We start from the raw sequence: 23,101 nt of genomic DNA, 5'->3' as shown, positions 1-23,101 counted from the left end.
AATGTCAGATATTGAACATTTGACTTGTCATTTAGGTTTCAATTTTTTCTTATGCTTTTCACCTATGCGACTAAGTAAAAATTTTGCCATTCATGAAAGTTAATAAGGAAAATTGAGGCATGAATTTGAAAAACACGTGTCATCGTAAAAAAAAATAAGGTATGACGACCGCCTGACGTCACGTATGGGGCGCGCCGCACGATAATACAGAGATTAGAAAAAACTTCCGGGATCGAATGCTCTAGGCGTGCGACGAGTGATTTTAACGCCTTTTTGTGACGATTATATGTCTAGATTAATAGTTATTCGTCCTAGATATTAATTATTAACTTTTTAAACTATTGGATAGAAAAATAAAAACATGACTAGATTTTATTGCAACAAGCTTTGTAAACGTGCTACGCTAACCGGATATCATAGTTCAAAATAAATAATACCGCAAATAACAGTTTTATATAGAATTTATAATGTATCTTTAAGTTCTGTAAATTAATATTTGTTGTGTTGAAATTTATTTTAAACCACGATAAAAATAATTTTAACATCGATCACAGGTATATTGTTAAAACAGTGATATTGATAATAAACGCGCCAGTCATCACGTTAGTTCAATTGTAAGATAAGATAGCAACCAAAATAATTTAATTAATGTACGCTATACACAAACTTGATCGCCTATTGTGCTTGTATCAGCAGCGATTAAAATCGGAAATTTTTGTTTTGAGAATAATATTTTAGTACAAATATCGTCCACCCCTATGACACACCATCATCATGTGATCATATCTTAATCCATCAACGAGGTTATGTTATCATTTCGTACAATACAATCGACTAGTGGCTTGTTTGATGTAACGGTATCAGATATATTTTTGCACTAGTACGAAGTTAGGCAGACATGAACTTCGAACTTCTTTCGCTAAATATGGTTTGGCTGCGCTTCTGGCATTGCCTTAGTCCATGGGCGGCAGGTGCTGCTTACCATCAGATAGACCGCTTGCTCGTTAACTACTAAGGCAACAAAAAGGTAAAAAAATAAGTATATTGTAGCTAGGGTATTAAAAGGGAGTTGTGCGTAGCGTGCTTAATTAGATGTAGATATGCAAAAAGGATTCAACCCACAGCATGGTCGAAAATGAGCCGAGTATGCCAAATTAGTTCTAATCTATAAGGTTTATATTTTCCATTAGTAAATACATCTTAGTAAAAATTTATTTGAACTTTTTATTAATAAAATATAAAATAGAATATCAACGAGCAAAAATACGATATAAACTTCAATCTTCACTATTTCAAAATTATCATTTTGTGCGCTGGATCATTTTTGCGTATCTACGTCCAATTTTGTAATTTAAACTTCTAACTTCTAACCATGAATGCATCCTTTTATGGTAAACAGTAATAGACAAATAACTTCGTCTCGTTTAGTGTTAATACTAAAATATAGCAGAGAAATATAAATATATATTAATATAATTTGCAAATAAATATAGGACAGCTAATAACCGATTACATTGTTGCATTGTAAGGTTGCAGCGCGCCTGTAAGTAAACTTGACTTTGACCAGCCGTGACAGACGAGGACATTACTTTTATCAGTATGAATGACTCGATACATTTTTTTGAAACGTCACCATGATTTGTAAATATTTGTGCAGCGGCTATAGGTTAAACTTTATCAGTTACCCAAATAGGAATTTTTGGACGCAATTTTATTATTATCGCAAAATCGTTTAAACTCCACCATTTTCCTGGATACACGGTAAACAGTGTTAAAAGAAAGTTAATGTATGACTTAAAATTACAAACATTTTGGTATTGGCTAGTTTCTTTAGTGTTTCCTTTCATTACCTATACAATACTTCTTACTCTTACAGTTTATGTTCCAAGACGTTATATAACTGACACGTGAATAGTTTAATACATGATACAGTGACAAATCATTTTCATAACACTCAAAATCAAGGATACAGTCCACGATAACACTTCTTATTTCCCTTTTTTTGTTCGCAATGATCGCTTATCGGTATCATTAATGATACACGTCATCCGATTGTGCGAAGGCGGTCGTTCATGTTAGTAGCGATGATAATAAAATCAACGATTATGATTTTGCAATTTTGTCACGTAGCAATAGTTAAGGCTTAAGATAAATACAGTGTACTCTTAATGTGTTCGTACAATTATCCAGACATAATGGACTTACTAGTGGTAGGCCTCTGATACATATGTGAGTCCACCTGGGTAGGTACCACCACAATATCTATTTCTGCTGCCAAGCAGCAGTGTATAGTCACTGTTGTGTTTCAGTTTGAAAGATATTGTAGCAAGTGTAACTACTAGATATAATGACACTTAACATCTCATGTCTCAGGATGGCGAGCGCAGTGGTATACCAAACAATACTTTATAATTCAAAGTGTTAGAAGGTGTTTCTACTGTTTATGGGCGGTCGTGTCGCTTACCACCAGGCGAACAGCAAGCTCTTCCGTCATTCAAAACAATAAAAAATATATATCGACGGTTGAAAGGCTAATTGACTTAAGCGACATCTTTTGCGACACTTAGTTTCATACATTTTTGAAATCAGCACTATTTTCTATATATTTTTTTACTTAGTAAATAATTTCCGAAAGATAGTGTCGCTCAAGTCAATTAGCCTTTCAACCGTCGATATATATCCTAATATGTATTAAATTAATAAAAGCCAATAATGTCCAGCTGTATACATGCTACGTGACGGTTATTTCGTGCGTATGTGTTTAATGAATTAATACAAACAGAGCTAGTTATAGCATATAGATAAGTCATAAATAACAAACACCATATTATGATATATGAATAAGTGTCGACGTTTTACATTAATTCATGTAATTACTGATCAGTTAGCTTCCTACCACTTTGTCTAGCATAATATAAACATTATACAGTAACAAAACGATGAATGTTTACAACTTACCCAATTTAAAACAGCGTTATACACTTCCCTCTCTTCCCTGACGTTAAGTTCATCTTTTCGTATTAAAGATATGATTTCTTGTGTCGTTAGTTGCAGAAATTCCTCTTCTTGACACACCTGTAAAAAAATTATATAAATTTGTTGCTTAGTGATGTTAATAAATATCTATAATAGCTTATGCCCGCGGCTCCGCCCGAGTGAATTTTTTTTCCAGGATTATTCTCCTTAATACTTTTCTGGGATAAAAGTAATCTATATCACTCAGGAGTAATGTAGCTTTCCATAAATGAAAAAAAAAATCGAATTTGTTTTAGTAGTAGCACGTTCAAACAAACAAACTCTTCAACTTTATATATCGGTATAGTTTACACGTGTCGCATGTATTTTGTGGTCAAACATTATTTTAAACGAGGTCTATGAATGTTGATTCACCTGTTACAATATTAGGTTTGCATTATTCTTATTTCTCGATCTTTTAAAAGTATATTACATACGAAGACCATATTATATGCGTTTGGTATCTCATGTCAGTTTTCAACATAATATAATTACACCCTGATCCAATATATAATCGAACGCATATCATGCATGCATCAGCTTGATGCAATATTAATTTCACATAGTTTAAGAGTTGATAGACATTTTGGGATAGGTGGTTGAGAAAATGTAAAACATTGTTAAAATCTGTTTTCTAGTGATATCTGAATACGACAATGCAGACCTGGTTAAAGAGCTGTAGGTTTTAAGCGAAACTTAAATTTAATTAAAGTATTTTTTTATGCAATAAATGTTCTTGGGTTCTAAATTTTAATATCTATCCCCCTTATTCATAGACGTTATTTATCTAAGGATTGCTGTGATAACAAGTCTGTTTCTCAGTGTTGACAGCATGGCAGCCTTCGCATTGCGTAGACATAGGGCCGTTGTGTTAACCGGATCCCAATCTTTGTCCGGTTTTTGCAAATTCGTACTGTATACTTAATATAGTTGTACTGTATTGATTTGTACTTCTGCATATTTTAAATCATTTCACAATCTACAAGGAGATGAAGACTGTAGCCAGTGAAACTGGACATAATAAGACTTAATACCTCATGTCTCATGATGGCGAGCGCAGTGGAATACCAAACAATACTTTGTAATTGAAAGTGTTGGATGGTACCTCTACTATTAATGGGCAGTCGTATCGCTTACCATCAGGCGAACGGCAACCTCGTCACGTCATTCAAAGCAATAAAAAATAAGATGTACTCGATTCGTAGGGATGAGTAGAGTAATATTATCAATTATATTACCCACCTGTGTGAAATGCCTTTCGATGAACTGGTTAGCTTTCTTCTTGAGTTCGACGCAGCCATGCTGTTCCGCGAAGTTTGCTATGCCGATCGCGTTCGAAGGATCCAATTGCCGTTCCAGAAACGCACAGCACGCGTCGATCACGTTCGATATCTGTCGGCAAACCACTAAAATGAGCGTAATTTACTAATATAACGGACATTTCACGTTAATATTGCACAACAAAATGTTTATAGTACGAGATGTTTTGTCTTTCATGGTAAAAATATTTTCCGTTGATAACAATTGAGTAGTATCTAGTATATGTGTTCATATTCTAACGCTATCAAAATATTCGTAGTTCTATTGATAAATTTAAGATATATTTATTGTAACTAAGTTTTGCACTACGACTCAAGACGATGATAAAAGGGCCCCTACTGCACCTGGGAATAAGTGATATAAGGACAAGTGGAGTGGGCTCCAATAGAATGTTGACTGTCGGGAGAAGATTACCCCTCGGCAGTCGACACAATTATGCCGGCCTGTTGGAACCGGATATACGCAGGCTGATCCAAATGTATTTTATATCCCAAGCGGATATAAAATACATTCTACCACCAGCAAAATATGCACAACAATAATTTCCTTATGAGTTTATAGAATGTATCATTGGTCTACTAAAAGTATACCTATTAATAATCGTGAGCTTCTGAATTTTAATTCATAAGTTGGACAACTATAAACTATGTTCCACTTCAAAATGAATGCGCGGCTTAGAATTGATGTCCTACTTGATGGCTCGAGTCCTATCGCCCCATTAGACGAAAATAAGAGCAGCGATGCACGAACATAAGCATTAAGTGTTCATAGGTCAATACTTAGTGCAATTACAGCTTGAGCTTCTGTGCACAATATCGTTCTTTAGAACCAAAATTATTCGCAATACGACCTGCGGGTATCCAGTTTTATATTCTATTGCTGTGAATGTTTTAAATAACGCAGGCGTCCGCACGTTGTTACATTCGCTATATTTTAACATACCTACCATTATTAAAATTAGAAAATCTAGCACACAAATAAGAACAAATTTCGCTCAAAAAACAGTCACAAGCGTTGGAAGTCAGTGCGTCATTTTCAAATAACGGAATCAAACACGTACTATGGCGCAAATCACTGGATATGACGGTGCGGATGTAAGAATGAGAGAGAAATATTAAATAACCTCACCACGTTTCATTCCGGTTCATAGCATTTTGAGTTAAAAAAAATATTGTCTAATATTACGGTTTTCAGGGAAAAAGATTTCTTCTTTAATCATGTACGATATCGGACATAGAAATTTCTCCTATTTGACCAAAATCGACACTCGTATTATGCAACAACGTCAATATATTGCCTGCGATACATTGCGATTAAAAACAAAACAGATATAATATCGATACCTACTTAGTTTCTAGATAAGGTTTCGTTGTTACAGAATATGCGTTTGTATTACTAATCGTGGCATAAAAATAATTAACATGTAAAATAATTAATAATAATATAGTTACGTCATTAAGTAAACAACATACCCGCCTAATACCCATTAACGTAGTATTGCTAAAATGTCGATTGTAAGAATTATAACAGGTCAAACAAACATAATATTTGGTTATAAACCGGATCTGTTCCATAGTTTTTCGGTGTACTATATTTTTTAACGAGAGGTGACGAGAAAATTGTAAAGTAGGCGACTGTTCAGCACCAAAGTCAAAATTATTATACCGTCAGGAACTAAACAAATTTTTCAAAATGTTAGAAGTTATTCACGGCAACTTAGTTGTTTTATATGCGAATCGTTTTGATAAAAACTGCTTGTCATGGTCTATCTTATCGTGTTTTGCAACAAATTGGCGTATTATAACATACCTAATATTGACGTCAGTTCATCCGTTGGACCGTAAGACAAAGCAAACAGGCGTAAACCCTCACAAGATAGTGATTTCATAAAGAACTAGCTTTTGCTCGCGACTTCGCCCGCGTGAAGGAGTTTTCCGGGATAAAGTCCCGCTATATATTTTCCTGGGATAGAAAGTAGCTTATAACCTTCCCAGGGTCAACTAAATAATCCTATGGTACATCATCTTTCTCTAACTCCAACGGTTTAGGCGGCGAACGTCAAGATAGCAATTTTTGACTTACTTGATATGTATTGTTATATTATGACCAAATTACACAAAATCATTATAAATTATACCCTATGTGTTATTCTGATGTACAACCAATATATCTGTAAAGTTTCATCCAAATCCGTTCAGTAGTTTTTTCGTGAAAGAGGAACAAACAAACATACATACATACATTCATGCATCCATCCTCACAAACTTTCGCATTTATAATATTAGTAAGATGAAAATATAATGTTTCGATAGGTAAGTGACAAGTTTAGTTTAACGCAAATAAAGACTTCGCGTTGATCGTTTCGCTTCCCAAGTCTTATAATTATATTTGAATAAACATTATATCTACAATGGGTCCTCTTCCCACGGCATGATTAAATGATAAAAATATCTTCCACTAAGATTTTCTTGTTTGGAAACCTTGCCTAGTTTTGAGCCTTATTACAATTTATTATAAATGTTATATAAAATTGACTCATTGATTATTATTTTATTCAAAACATGGATTGCTATCATAAGCTAGTTGTTCATTATTTAGCTTAAATGTAATTTACTTTCCTTGTTTTCATGACCGAAAACCCACAGTCACGGTGACTTCGCGAATCAAATATATTCAAAAATCGATAGCGTGATAAGAAGTATCTAATTGATCAATCACATTTCGTAACGACTTACATACGATTTGTTACAAAAAATCAAACAATTGTCTAAAGTAGCATGAAATTATAACTGTAATGATTTTTTATTATAATTTCATTAATACCTTCCCCGGAGAAACAAATACTTAATTTACGTCGCATGAGTTACGTTAGGAATATTATGCAGACTTATGTACTAAAAATTTCTTAAAAAAATTAAAGGTTTTTTGAAACCATTTAACTACTCAAAATAATCCTTACTTAAATATTCGTTCTTAATTTGTCTATATAATAGCGTGGGTTGCAAATTATCATTATGTGTTCTTTAGGAGGAGATGCAAGAAATCGACAATTCAGTGGCATAATCATTATAAAATTAATGAAACAACATCCACATTATAAAAAGAAATTAAAGCAACCAAACTAAAGATGACTTGTTTTAGAAATATGATGTTTATTATTTCTACATGTACCATAAATTTCGACTAGATAACTTCTTAAAATGCATTAGCATCGTTTGTTAGGAGGTTCCCCCTAATTATTCAAAAGAGAATATCGGGCCCATACAATATTTGCAATTCTCTGTGTTGTATTTAATTTAATCACATGTTTTTGTGTGATAACGAAAATAAATACCTATTCGATGTTTCACGCGAATTTACGATATGCCTAATAACCCTGATAAATTTACTTTAATTCGGAGGTTATTCTGTGTTGTTTATTGGAATTCAATTGATTATACTTTCAGCCCCTGATTTGTGGCTTACGTCAATGATTTGACGGCACTCAGTACTGTATCGGTACATAAGAACGAATATCTTTTATTTGACAGCTTAAATAATTGGTACTGATAGTACTTTGAACACAGCAACAACTTTAAACATAAAAAATTCCAAAGGAATCGCAGGCCCATTGATCTTATGGAAAAACATTTTTTGACTCATTAAGCGTTACACATTTTATTCATGAATAATTCATTAACATATTTTAATCAATAAATGAAACCCACCTGGAACATGGTGGCGGCTGGCAGTAGCTGACAGACGGTGACCTCGGTGATGCGGATCTTGCCCGTGTACATGAAGTAGACAAGCCACGCCATCGCTGATGGACAGACTCCTTGCAACCGCACGCGCGACATCTCGCTCTCCTTCAGACCGCTCGTGAACATCGCCTGACGATATACCAATAACACATGCTAATTGATGATGATAATTGGAAAGATATTGCGTCATTATTTACGCAGAAGTGTTACACACGGTATCCCAAAAAGGAAGTAGTAGGAATAAATACAGGCAACGATCTGCAGTCACATCTGATTTCTGGCTTATATTCCAATACCAAGTTTTTTTTCAAGATGTAAGTTTTGTGGCAATATAATAATAACGACGATATCGTGAATTAAATTACCATAAATATACTCCATCGAAAAGCAGGCACACAAGTATTCCAATATATTGCCAAAAAAAATTGTAATGTAAATCAAAATATTTATCCAATTTATAATATACGTCTAGTACTAAATTAACTTAAATTTTCATATTCGAGTTATTTTGGTGTTATTTATTTTTCCATAAACAGAACTATTGTATCATCATAAAAATTATCGATACCGAAAATATTGTAATCGATCGTGTTACAAAAGCATTCTAGGTCTGGAAATAGTACCAGTCACAGTTAATTTATTCCGTGATGAGGTAATCAATATCGCGAGTTTTCTTCATTTATATTTAATATCATCAGATTTTATAATCACAAAATGGTACTTTTTGGAACAATGAAAATACTAAGGTACTTATACAACAAAATTGATTGAATACTAATATACGGCGAGGGTAAGTTCAGGCATTACAATACGAATTAGATACATTTTATCCTGTTTCTGCGTAGTTGTTTATGTACCGGCTATTTGTCGAGCGTGACTTGCGTTTTCCACGCATAGCAACACTTGTAACAACTAACATTATTCTTAAACAGTATATAAGTATTTACAACAGAATTTGCCACGCCCAATGTATTATTTTATTAAGGCTTATATTATTGTATTTTAGTGGTAAAAAAACGAGGTATTTTTGTTTGTTCATTTCCTTTACTATTTCCTTAGAATTAGTAATATTAAAAATATCCATAAAAATTCGTTTAAAATTAGGTAGCGCAGTATATTATAGTCTAAGATCCCGCTGCAGAATTAGTGCGCTCATCGAGTACATGTTAAAAACTACATTCTTACACATATTTATGCTTAGAAGAATATATATCTACTAGGTTGCCTATTAAAACTTGGCCGCAAATATTTTTAATTAAATTATTGTGAATTGATTTTTCGGAAAACATTTCATTCATTTGTTTTTCAAATAAAATAGCGTCCACTTCATGACAATACACATAAAGACTCTGAAAAACCACGGTTGCCGTTGCGCACTTGGCCGCACCTCTTCGCAGCCAGGTGTAAGCAGGTATGACTATGATACATTTACTCGTTCATAATGTATATTTATTAGCTATACATCAAATTAAAGCTGAATTTTTTCTGTTGATCATGATACACGGTTGCCTAATTAAATCTGGCCGCAAATAAGGGTTGCCGACTCTTAAAAATGATAAATATTGAAGGTAGAGTGAAAGAGAGCTAGCGCGTTATATTACCAGTCAGAAAAGGATAACATACATAGCATGTAGTACATAATAAGGTTATATTCCCGTGACACATGCATGTAGCTGTCATGTTTGCCGGCAAACATTCCGATGCTAAATGGGTTAATAAACTTCGAATAAAATTCATGAAGATGAAGGCGTGTTTTCTGTGTGAGAAAAAATGCAATGTACTTGACTTTGATGATGCATCATTCAAAAAGTGTTTGCTAATGTTATTATTTCGTCGTAAAAAATATAAATACAATGATATTATATTAACAATTGAATCTACCTATGACTTTGGATATCATACAGTGTGTCTTAAAAAAATTACAGTTTTAAAGCATAAAGATACAGAAGAATTCTACATGGTTTCTGGGAGATTCAGCTCCAATGCAAGTTGAAAATGTTCTCTGTGATTCCACGAACAAATCTTCCGATAATGACGATGATTATGATATTTTTAGCGATGAAAGTTATGAAAGTGATAGCTTCTATGATAGTGAAAATGAAAGCTCTGATGGTTCAGATTTTTAAATAAAATTTACGGATAGATAAGATACGTTTGTTTAATTTTTGGGTTACTTAAATGCTTCATTTATATGTAATAAGTTATTGAATACTTGAATAAAATATAATATTTACTCAAACAGTACTTGCACAATAAAATTTTATTTTACGTGAGTAACCCTAATTTTATTTTTAATGGATAGTAATTTATTGTGGTAATTTTTACATTTATCATTTTGAGAAGACTTTTTTTTGGAGTATTTATTTAGTTGTATCTACTATTGTTTTAACTGGTGGTTGAGAACACGATCATCAGGCGTATGCGCAATGGCTCAAAAGTGTCGTACAGCTAGTACTCGCTATCCTTTTCTGACTGGTAATATTACGCGCTAGCTCTCTTTCACTCTACCTTCAATATTTATCATTTTTAAGAGTCGGCAACCCTTATTTGCGGCTAGATTTAATTAGGCAACCGTGTATCATGATCAACAGAAAAAATTCAGCTTTAATTTGATGTATAGCTAATAAATATACATTATGAACGAGTAAATGTATCATAGTCATACCTGCTTACACCTGGCTGCGAAGAGGTGCGGCCAAGTGCGCAACGGCAACCGTGGTTTTTCAGAGTCTTTATGTGTATTGTCATGAAGTGGACGCTATTTTATTTGAAAAACAAATGAATGAAATGTTTTCCGAAAAATCAATTCACAATAATTTAATTAAAAATATTTGCGGCCAAGTTTTAATAGGCAACCTAGTAGATATATATTCTTCTAAGCATAAATATGTGTAAGAATGTAGTTTTTAACATGTACTCGATGAGTGCACTAATTCTGCAGTGGGATCTCGTACTATTAGCGCAAGATCTTACAATACAGTATGATTAAGCAAGCAGGTATAATATGAGTATCTATCGAAATTGGAAGGTTAATCAGAATTAGTGCGTTCATAAAATATTAATTACTCTTGTTCTAGGTCACGCAGTTAATACTCCAGCACGACTCGCAGAGCTGCGGCTGTTGCATATTTTTTTTGTCGTCGCATGATTTGCAACATTTAAATGTTTTAAACGTTGTATTCAAAAGTTGTTTTGGATTTGCCAATATGTTTAATATTTATGTGACGTGGCTTGCAAATATTTTTTAATGTTTGGCATGATGGACCAACAATTTATTTTTAAACAAAAGATTTTTTTTATTCACGGTCTTGTGCAAAATAGAAACAAAAATTATAACGCAGATATTTAAAATAAGTTGTTAAATATATATTTCAAAAAGTAATATTGGGTTTTTCTAGTGTCAGCCCGGAGTTAGTTATAAGTGCCGGACTTCGCGGTAGGCTCACCCTCTATCACATCATGGGATGGAACACACTAGGCGAGAAGTGGGCGCCATTTTGGCAAACTCTCCCAATCCCTCCGGGGGCAAAGGCGTGATGTGTTACATTTTCCAAAATGTCTAACCCACATCTACTGCTTCTCATGATAAAGCAAAAAAGATTCTTACCTTAAAATAAGGGCTCCCCGCCGCCAGCACTATTTTGTGTACGTGGAATAACTCGTTCCCAACTTCTAAGACTACGTCGGTCAACATGTGGTGAGATCTCATCGTGAACATCATCTATTGAAGAGAAACAAAATAGGTATGTTAATAATAGCAAAGATAAATGAACTAAATATTAGGTTATTATTTTAATAATAACTATAAAAACTGATAAAATAATTTATTTCAACCGGCTTGAAATTACTATTATTCGTAAACATAGCTAAACTGTAAATCTAATCGATATATTCCCATCTAAAAGGCCGACGACGGACGGCGACGGTGATCAATTACCAACAGGGACCTTATTCTCTATCCCGCACGTTATTTTAACAGTGTGTAACAAGCACGTAACACAACGCATCATGTTTTGGACTATAGAAATTGGCTTACCGAATACCATTCCACGCACATTTCACGAAGATAACATGACACGGCCGCGTTACGCGTTTACACTATCATACAGAATAAGGGCCCAGGTGAACCGTACGCTCGTTTGCCCCTTACAACATTAAAAAATAAAAAGAAAAAAAATGCTAGTTAGTTTGCAGATGCAACACACGAGACTTAAAATTCACCCATGCTGCAAAATATTGCTAAATTCATCGACTTATCTATAGAATTACAAAAACAATGGAAGGCCTCCTGAAGTGTTGTAGTAGACCATACCTCTTATATCTTAATAATATCGTTACATGCGTACACGCTAGCCTTAGAACACTCTTCATAACAACAGTCTTCATAAAAACACTTCCATCCTTCTATGTAAAGCAACGACATAAACACTCCCGGAATTGCTCTGACTAGACCGTAGAGTTAGAGAAGACGTACATCATGTTTTATCGGAGTGTGTGCGGAATGGTCCCCATAATTTGGGTTTCAATGTGGGCATCATAAATAGTTTATTATCGGTATCTGCGTCGGAAGGGGCGAGGATTTCAATAAAAAATAATTTGACATCGTGCAAAGAGATTGAACACCCGTGCAAGCTGACGTGCGGAGCACCATGGACGTCAAATTATACCCAAGCTCCTTAATTAAAGATTAAAAAAGCTTTGATATGGATAACCAACACGACTCCTATAAACAATAGTAACAATAGCCAAACTATGGATCATATAAAACCTTCCCTGAAAATAAGCATTTAAATGCCAGCCGCATGCAAAATGGGTCAAGTGATTATGAAAAGATCGCGGACGTTAAAACATACGGAGTAAATATAATACATACATACGAGTCGTATACAGAACCGCCTTTTATTGACGTCGGTTAAAAAAATACGTGGCGCTGAACTTCGCCTGTCTAAGACATTCTATTGCTTAATACATTATCTTTTAAGATAGTACACAATAGTGCTAATGCTAGTTGGCGGTGAAATAGTTAATAACCCACTTATCTTCACTAAGTAAATGTTATAAAAATACAAATTCCAATACATTTATCTTATTCAAAAGATCGAGTCGACTAATGATCCCTCGTGCCACGGTGACCTCAAACGAAGAATGACTTGCAAATTCTTTGTGTTTATTAAATAAGACGAATAAAAATCTGTCACTAGCTTAATCCAGGAAAGTGTTACATCAGTTCCAAGTATTAAAATATATTTTTGTTAATGTCCAAGCAGACGCGACGGGTACAAAACATCGCTCGTTCATCGCTCGTTCGTTCATTGTCAACATTTACGATTTAGATCAAGCGTTGAGTTATTTCATTAATTGTAATTATTTACAGTATTTATTACGTATGTTCAGTGGCGTTCTTCGGCGCGGAGGGCATGGGGGGGGGGGGGGTCGAGGGAACGAACCGGGAAACGGCTCGGGAAATCGCACTTAAAATAGGGACCTTGCGAAGTCCAACTAAGGTCCTTTTTTTAGATCGCCACCCAATTTACCAGCGCATCTTACCTACGGAATTATTAAAATCGGAGACCTTTTTCTTGCTCCCGCCTGGGGCCTCGCGCTACTAACAAGGGGCTCAAACACAATAACAAAGACCACGCAAAGATATGCCACCTGAAACTCGCGTTGGTTAAGGCGACCATTGTGTATGCCTTACGAAAACAAATAAAATTGTACACTTTTTTTTATAATCATCTTACTAATCTTACCACTTTCTCCGAAGCCGGAAGAGAGGTAAAGGTAAACTGCAATTGATGTGCTCAGTGTCAATAACGCAAATAAATTAATTGATTATACAATATCTCAATAATTATAAAACTTGTACGGTAATTGTAATAATCGTCATCTTGTCGTTCACAATTAATCGTAGGTAAATCTCATTTTATCACCGTTGAATTTTATTGATAACTAGCTCTACTATATTCATATTTTATTGATAACTAGTCTATGCTCATGCATTATTATTGTTGTCGAAAAAATTGCGTTTATTTTTTCGGAAAAAGAAATAGCATAAACGTTTGCACAGCGTGACACTATATAAATTTAGTAATCATGCGAATTCGAGTCGTCTAAGAACCTAACTTTCAGCTTTTATTTTCTTACTAAAGTTGACGTTGAGTTCCTAATAAATCCAAGAAAAGGACTGAAAAGTACGCCGATCGTAAAATATCTGGTGGTAGGATATATTTTATATCCGTCCAAATAGAGACCACCGTATACAGGCTGTTAAAACTCGCCATAGTGGCCTATGTAAGTGTGTCGCGTTCCGGGATCAGCCTGTGTATAACAGGCCGGCATAATTGTGTCGACTGTCGAGGGGTAATCATCTCTCGTCTGTTAGAACATAGATACGTGACGAGAGATGGTCTATTGGAGCCCACTCCACTTACCATCAGATGAAGTGGGGTCACTTTGCCGTGGCCGTATCAAAGAAAAACTTCCTCCCGTTAATTTTAAATACAAGTAGTCAATTTCATCGAATACTTGAAATATTGATTCCGGTATAACTATGTATTTTGGGTGTTAATCAGTCTTAAATGGAATACCGATAGCTGACGCTAACACTTTTTAACGTCATAGGACGTCTCATGACGTTCTTTAGTGTTAATTGAGAGGAAAAGGATAAGTAAATAAATGTTCTTAACAACAGACTGTCCTCGGTTTGTGTGTAGCAACATATTGTTTGTACTGGAACAACTTTGTTAGACGCCAAACTTATGACGTTCCATGTCGTCTAACTAGAAAAAGTCTATTCTAAGTTAGTTTATGCTCGAAGCCCATATCCATGAAAGGTCCGAATAAAAGGAAAACAATGAATTAAAATTAAGTCAACATACTTTGCTGTATTTTTGGGTCAGGGCTAAATGCAGCTTTCTATTAATGAAAGATTTTCTTTCTTCGATTCTATATTTTAATTAGATAATCTGTCAGCGTCATTAAAATAGCAGGGAACAAGCTTATTTGATTTAAAGACGTGCAGTTGCACCGCGAGATTCAATAGCAGAAAGAAAAATACGCTCATATTCGGCTTATTCGCAACGACGCATTGTTACGTCATGAAAACTGTGTTTTATAAACTAATTGGCTATTCAATTACGATTAGTTGATTCACAGATGATTTTCCTTTACATAACTTTGACAAACGTAATGGTATTTTAATGTAAATGCGTATGTATATTCACTAACCTAATTCTAAAAATGTTGAACAATTAACATAGGACTTCCGTGAAATTACACAACTAATGTAATAAATATATGACATCAAAATTCGTGTAGAATAGACATAATTCATAAATGGGTAAAATATTTGTTTACATCGCAGAATGTAACCTAGTCATTTTAATGCCTCCTTAGTTTATTATTTTATCTCCCGCTTTGCATAGCAAATATGTCAAATAAATTGTCCAGTTCCCTCCATAGAGAGAAAAGTGGATATTTAATTTTCTCAACTCCTCCCTTTCTTTCTATTTGCTTCATTTCGTTGCGGGATCAAGACAAATTAGTATTCTTTGAGACTCGCCGAGCTTCATCGCTCGGTGTCATAAAAAGCGTGCCACTGCTGATCCTGGCTTACAGGAGTTATAGTGGTGAGTGTGAGGGCGGGAAAGTTTCTAGTCTTTTTAATATTCTTATTATAAAACAAATTTCCCCGCCATGACTGTCTGTATGAATGCGATAAACTCAAAAACTACCGAATGGATGTCGATAACATTTGGTATGACAATATTTTTATGCCGGGGAATTATATACCGGGATTTTTATCCCGGAAAAACTTGTTTACGATGGCGAAGTCGCGAGCAATAGCTAGTTGGATAATGTATAACCAAGTATCATAATTTGTTGACTATAAAATATTTTTAAGTTTCCATTAAGCTGGAAACGTAATAACAATATTTATTTAATACAGCGCCTCAATTAAAATACATAATAATATTATTATGTACGGACGCTTTTAATTGCCTGATGTCTACGTGTTCTTACTTAATTAATAATGTCGCAAGAATATTATATTGTCATCTAAGTATGTAATAAAGAACTCATTAATTATTTTTCCATACATAATAATTCTTATTCTTTGGTTGAAATTACTAGCTTTACTTAGTAAACACGAATAAATATTCAATTTAAATGTGCCATCAACTTCAATAAATTATTTATTGTGCCTATAAAGACAAAAACACGAGTTGGAAAAAAGATAACGCTAATAACAAAAAAAGCCAGACGATATAAAGGTACAAAATTACTGATTATCGTAGAAAACGTCTTTTATACATAGTATATTATGTAAACTTATAATAAAATCTCTGGCTGTACTATTTGTGCCTGGCTGGATTCTATGACAGAAAAAGGTTCCATAAAAAAAAAGAAACAAATTAGTACAATTTTGTTTCCAGCTATTTTTATTTTTTTTTGTCAATATGAGTGAGTTTAGTAAAGTAATTCGATAATTTAATTTTAAATTTAATTTGCGCAAGCAGCGAAAGAATTTGTGCAGTTTTGGACCTTATGCGGTGTCAGTAACAGTAGCACATAGTTGTTTTAAGCGTTTTCAATCCGGGAATATTGATCGTCAAAGATGCACTTCGCTCTGGTCGCCCTGTTACGGATAAAGTGTAGACCATTTTTGAAGAAGTGGAGCATGATCGACATATCCGTAGAACTACGATAGCTGAAGAACTGAGAATTGACCACAAAACAGATTTGACCCATTTTAAAAAAACCGGGTACACAAAAATACTCGATATTTGGGTGTCACACGATCTCACTAAAAGAAACCTAAAGAACCGTGTACTCATGTGCGATTGTTTATTGAGACGTGATTAAACCGAACCGTTTTTTAAAGAGATCGATAATTGGTGATGAAAGTGAATCACGTAGGACAAGAACGTATGCAAAAGGTCGTGTACAAACGTCGGTCAGGCTTCACAGACTGTGACAAAACGTGTGCTAACTCGCAATAAGGTGATGCTATGTGTATGGTTAGATTGGAAGAACATTGTTCGTAATGAGTTTTTACGACCGGGCAAAACCATCGATTTGGTTCTCTATCTCTAACAATTTATGAGATTAAAGCAAGAAGTTGGGAGAACAGGCCGTAATTGATTAATAGACAGGATGTGGTCTTTCATCACGATTACTCTAGACCTCACACATATTTAGCTACTCAGCAAAAATAGAGTGAGTTGAGCAGGGAGGTGTTCTATCATGCACCTTCAAATTTCCACTTGTTTCGGTATCTCCAAAATTCTTTAGGTAGTGTCAGGTAATTATCAAGAGAGGACTGCCAAAACTACTTGTCGCTTTTTTTTCGAAAGTCCCAAAATTCTTATAACAACAAGATCAAGACACTTCCTAAAATATGGCAGAGTCATCGAAGAAAATGACACACATACTGTAATTAAATGTTAATAAAGTTTCAAAAAAGAAGTGTTGTGTTTTCATAAAAAATGCGAAAAAAAAAATTTCCTAACGTAATATCTAGGTGATGATATCTTATCAGAGATTATTTTATGTATTGTTTCATATATGTAGAAAAGTTTAATAACATGTTTATTTGTTGTAACACTACGGAAATACGTAGTACATTATAAATTATATTATACTTTAAAAATCAATGATTAATTTAATAGGCATAGGATCTAAAGATCATACGGACCTGTATTTCATTTTAGACCAAGGTTGAATTCAAATAACACCGAGGGGCCTGATTCTCTATACCACATGTTATTCGACAATTCTTAACAAGCACGCAACGCACCTTATCGTGTTTATGACAATTGAATTTGGCAAACATAATACCATTTCACGCTAATTTCACGAAGATAACGTAACACGGCCGTGAGTTTACACTGACATAGAGGATATGACCCCAGCCTAGTAGTTTTAATAACTAGTAACAGCTATAACCATCCTTGAGAGATATACATGACCATTTGTTAAAATACTGACGCGACTTTGATTAAAATGAAAAGTACTAATACTGAATACAGAAACACTTTCACAAACATTTCACCAACTAACCGACCAGTACGACTGTCAACGACCATTGCCCCGGTCTGTCAAATCGCTCAGTGTTTTTGTACCAAAAAGTGTCACAAATACCCTCACATAAATATGTTTATCCAAACACATTGAATTTGCTGCGTTGTATTTTATCTAATTTGTGGAGTAAATAAAGTTTGAAGTATGCATTGAGTTTTAAATTTATTGTACGCTTTTAGTACGTAGTCACCGTGACTCAGCAACATTTCTAACCTCGTAAGTCGTAATCCATAACTCGTAACGCCAAAACCGCACGAGGCGACATTTTAAAACAAAACAAGTACGAATTGAATTTACATATTTTTTCTCTACATACTTCTGATACTATTTTAAACATTATGCGGTTTTTATTGTTAGGTGTTTTTTTTTCATTAAGTTTTAATTCATTTTTCTTCTCTACCTACTCTATACGCATGTTGGTTACAAATATATTATTACATATTATTACGCCGACTTCCTACTATTGAAGTTCAATGACTCATTGCACGTTAAAGTCATATCAATATTTAATCATACCAAATTTCAATTTTATCGCATCGAATGAATATTATTGAACACGATAAACGGGGGACTTTTCATAATATCTATCTCAGAATTTATTTACAAAATAAACAAGCATGACCGCTTATAACATTATATCACTCATATTTCTAAGTATTCATAATTTTCAACAATATCAAAACTTTTCCGTACGCCTTGTGTGTGAAACGGCCTCCCATTAGGATTATTTACGTCATAATTTGCAATATCTATTCGACACAAATCAACATGTCTGGGATTATACAATATATACTATGGATACTTTTATGTAAGAACATAATAATATTTAACTTGTGATTTGCAGTTCGCGATAATTTACTGTCACTTGTTTACAATGGGGTATTTTACTGAACTGCGCAAAGGAGATAATTGTTTCTGGTTTGGTGACGTCACCACAAACGTTAAATAAAATAAGAAACCACCCTGTACGACCTTATAAGCATGATATTGTAAAAGCAGCATCACCTGAGACAGTTAGAATTTAAATGTTAATTAAAGTGCGTGTATTTATTTTATTAGAAACCTTCGTGATTCGTTATCATCAATTTTTTTTAATGTAATTTATGTTTGTTGTCTCGTGGGCCTTTCAAGTGATTGTCCGAAATATAAAATTTTAATACATATTTGTGTAATTTATTGTTGTCTGTAGCCTTATTTCCCATACACCTTTCGCTAAAGGGTGGTATACTTTACGCGATTAAAATTCAAACCAATGTTAAGAGCAAAAAATAAAGTTTGTGTGGAATGTAGTGTTAAAACAGTCGAATTGATTTAAGGCCTTATCCCCAGTGTTTTTAAAAGGTATCTATTTCAAACTTTTAATACACTAACTTTTGCTCGCGGTTTGGCTGCATGAAAGTTCTGCCAAGATAAAACTCCTACTATATATATTTCTGGGATAAAAAGTAGCCTATGTTCGAACACAGGCTACTTTTTATCCCCTTTTATATATATCTTGGGTCGGTCCAAGATCTAAAACTATACCACATTTTATTGAAATCTGTTTGATAGTTTTTAGGTTATGGCGTTTAGAACAGACGCGACAGGTACCTTTGTTTTATTATATGTAAGAGTATAGAAAATACATAATAAAACATTATATTTCTGCAATATTTCATTCCTTTGATTGCTTAAAATGTTTGTAATATGGATATTGTTCCGTTATTTTCAAAATAAAAATACCTCGCATATGATTCCGTGCATCACCTCCTATAAACATCAGAATAATTTGCAATCAACACTGTTAAGTAGACTAATTAATAAAGAATAGTTCAGTAGTTTAAAATAAAAAAAAAACCTGAAATTGGTTATTTAATGTAATTATTCGTAAATCATTGCAATTTCCATTCTCATGGCGATTTGCTCGCAGAAGGGCCATAAGATGTTAGTACACGTTTAACGGGCTAGTTAATCGATAAGTTTAATGGGTAAGGGAAGAACCAAGGATATTTCATTTTTTAAATCGCTTGAGCAATTCAGGCAATTCTAACTTATAAATTATTTTGCCGATGTGCGTACATGTATTACTTAAGGTCATCTGCACGTCAAAAAAATACCTTCTCGCTACTTTTATATCACGACTTACAATGTGTTCACGGCTGTCAATTATTCTACACTCAGGCATAACCCGAATATTCGCCAGCTCATGTCCAACCAAATAATAACACGATTTACTTGTAGTCTATATCAACCTTAACACAAAGCTAGCATCCGGTTTCAAACAAGACAGCATAATAGGTGGATCTCTCATTAATTCTCATTCAGTAATCAAGTGCTGTGGATTTACCATGCCGTATACGTATAATGTTGAAATTAAAGTTATTTACGGAAATTATAGCGATTATTTATATTATTAGTTTCTCCCAACGTTTCGAAAACTGCAGCCTTCATGGTCACGGGGCGGACCCGCCACCACCACAGTCCGAAACATCGGGAGAAAATAATAATATAAATAACAAAAATCCGTAAACAGTTTTCTTTCAATGTCTAATATTCGCGTAAACATAAGAAATCATTTGTATAATGTTACTCACCCTCATAAAGTCGCTTATGTAATTGCCCATGCAGAATGTCATGTCGCCGATGTCGTTGGAGCCGGTGCCCGTGGCGCCTTCCAGAGAGGAATCGCAGTTGATCGGGGGCATGTCGTCCAATATGTTGGTGCGCAGAGCGTCGTCGTCGGTCTCCATCGCGACGTCTGTGTAATAAAAAACATGTTAATTTGCATTGAATGTAAATATTTCATTATTTCATGTTCCAAATAGAATATTTCACTTCGGGTTTGTTACTTCTACGATTCACGGAGTCGAGTTCATTGGCCGAATTCTACTCTTGCTAAACTACGTATGGACTTGCTAAAATGCATATATTCTTGTTTTTTGCTTACAGTTTATAGTCATTATAGTTTTTTTGAGCAACATTTTAAGCAGTCTAAAATACCTAATCATGGTAAATAGTTAAAACCGAGATATTTAATAAACTTTAACCTGACCTGCATAATTCGTTCCTTAACTAATCGCGGAGAAACCGCGAGCTCTACTGAAAAATACATAACGGAACATATACTTAGGTATTATCTATCGATATAAGTTCATTGGCCCAATGCAAGAACTTAACAGATCTGATAACGGTTTCGTTCTCGCAGACCATACAGTCTAAACTGATTAAAGAGAAACGATATATGTTAATGCAATCCATAAATACCGAAAAATAAACATAATAGCACAATATTATGTATATACCGAAAAATATTATAATTATACAATGTTACATTTATGTTACAATATACATATTGTCGTAGGAGTCATTTACAATCGCAATTACTTGCAATATTAACATACTTAAACCAGCTTTGATTTTTTTTATCAAATTTTAATTATAACCAAAATCCATTGTTATCGTCGAAAACTTAATCAAATATAAAAAAGTATATAGCAGTCATTGCAGAGAACAAATATGTTGGCAATTGGTATACGTCGGTCACTAGACCTGCTCTGATATTTAAATCATTACTTTATACTGATGATAAGACTTGAAATCACCTGGTATGAACTATTGGTAATTTTTCTTTAACCCTACACACCTTTATCCACAAAGGGGTAGGCAGAGGCGCAACTGATGCATCCACTTTTCCCCGTGCGTATTCCGCCCCATAGCATAGGTGGCGAGCCTGTCGCAATATCGGGCAAAAATTTCAGAGTCCGGGCTGAGACAGGCTAGAAACTCTATTGAGTTCTCGGGTCCAGTCGTACCGTAATATAACTAAGCGATTGGAGACGGTCCATTGAATTGTAGTTAGAATAATAATTACTCGTGATGAGTATAATATTAGTATACTTATGTTAGGGCCTGTTTTACAACTTCTGAGTAAATACTACTCGTCACATAAATGTTGAAGCCGACCAAATACAATATGCATTCTAATATACATATACTCCCAAATAAATGGTAACAAAATGTGTACTATTTACATTAGGTGTTTAATACAGCTGTCGAATATTATATTCACCTGAAACTTGTTAAACAGGCCCTTAATATGTTTATTTGAAAGTTTGTGAATATGATTGGGTGATAAGAGACTTGTCCTTTTAGAGATCTAAGATAAGAATTTTACGAGAATTACTTTATCTCAATTCCTTCTTTACGTAATGCGAATTTTATAGACACTCGATACCATGTTGTACATTGAACTTTGAAGTCGGTTCTGTTATATAACAGTCTATCTATACTGCATCATAAAAAAGATCATGTAGTACTTGAAAATCTACCGAAAATAAACAAAGCCAAAACATATGTTAACTCGGTATATATTCATAAAAAACATAAAACAAAGTCCCTCTCATTGTGTCCGTCTGAACTCGATTAACTCAAAAAGTGACGAACAGATTTAGATGTTTGTTAAGGAGATAGTTTGAGACTTTTTATTCAGGAAAATATAAAGCGGGAATTTTGTCCAAAAAAAAAACCACATACATAATACAAAAGTCAAGAAAAATTTTCGATAGAGTTAAAAATACAGGTGGTATTCGGTCGGAACACCGTAATCCTTTCCGTCACTAACACGTGCTGGAAACACATGAGTTTATCGAACTTTGTGATATTTTTTGTTACCATTTATTATTTATTATTATAGATTATTGTGTGCTGACGCCACCTTTGAAGTCTTGTGCTAAGTAACTCTAACATCCGGTATAAGGTCATACATGTATATTAATTTAACAGACCTCACTCATATTTAACCCACTATAGCCGTATGGAGGTTTAATTTATGACAAAATTCGGGTGTTGCCCGAGTTTTTGAAAGCCGAAATCGTTTATAAGAAATTTTTAGTCAATCATCATTACGGCGGTAATCATTACCTTTTAATTTCTGGATTTCTCAGAGATTTCGAAACAAATCA

At 34.0% G+C, this 23,101-nt stretch overlaps 1 protein-coding gene across 3 annotated transcripts in view; it reads right to left on the bottom strand.

Moving 5' to 3' along the window:
• LOC115447508 (kelch-like ECH-associated protein 1) overlaps window positions 1-23,101 on the bottom strand; it is a 42,069-nt gene that overhangs the window by 9,995 nt on the left and 8,973 nt on the right. For 2 of the 3 annotated variants that reach the window (XM_030174607.2, XM_030174606.2), the window contains 5 exons: window positions 20,735-20,898; window positions 11,686-11,799; window positions 8,043-8,207; window positions 4,258-4,407; window positions 2,959-3,075 (listed from right to left, as the gene is read on the bottom strand). In XM_030174607.2, coding sequence (XP_030030467.1) covers window positions 2,959-3,075; window positions 4,258-4,407; window positions 8,043-8,207; window positions 11,686-11,799; window positions 20,735-20,890 — 702 coding nt within the window. In that variant the 5' untranslated portion in view covers window positions 20,891-20,898. Of the gene's footprint in view, window positions 1-2,958; window positions 3,076-4,257; window positions 4,408-8,042; window positions 8,208-11,685; window positions 11,800-17,775; window positions 18,162-20,734; window positions 20,899-23,101 lie in introns of those variants that run through there. The other variant, XM_030174609.2, reaches the window with a different exon arrangement.

Source organism: Manduca sexta, chromosome 26 (genome assembly GCF_014839805.1).
Source record: "Manduca sexta isolate Smith_Timp_Sample1 chromosome 26, JHU_Msex_v1.0, whole genome shotgun sequence".
NCBI classification, from domain to species: Eukaryota; Metazoa; Arthropoda; class Insecta; order Lepidoptera; family Sphingidae; genus Manduca; species Manduca sexta.
Note: the sequence above shows the minus strand (reverse complement) of the source record. Positions and strands in the feature narration are given on the sequence as shown.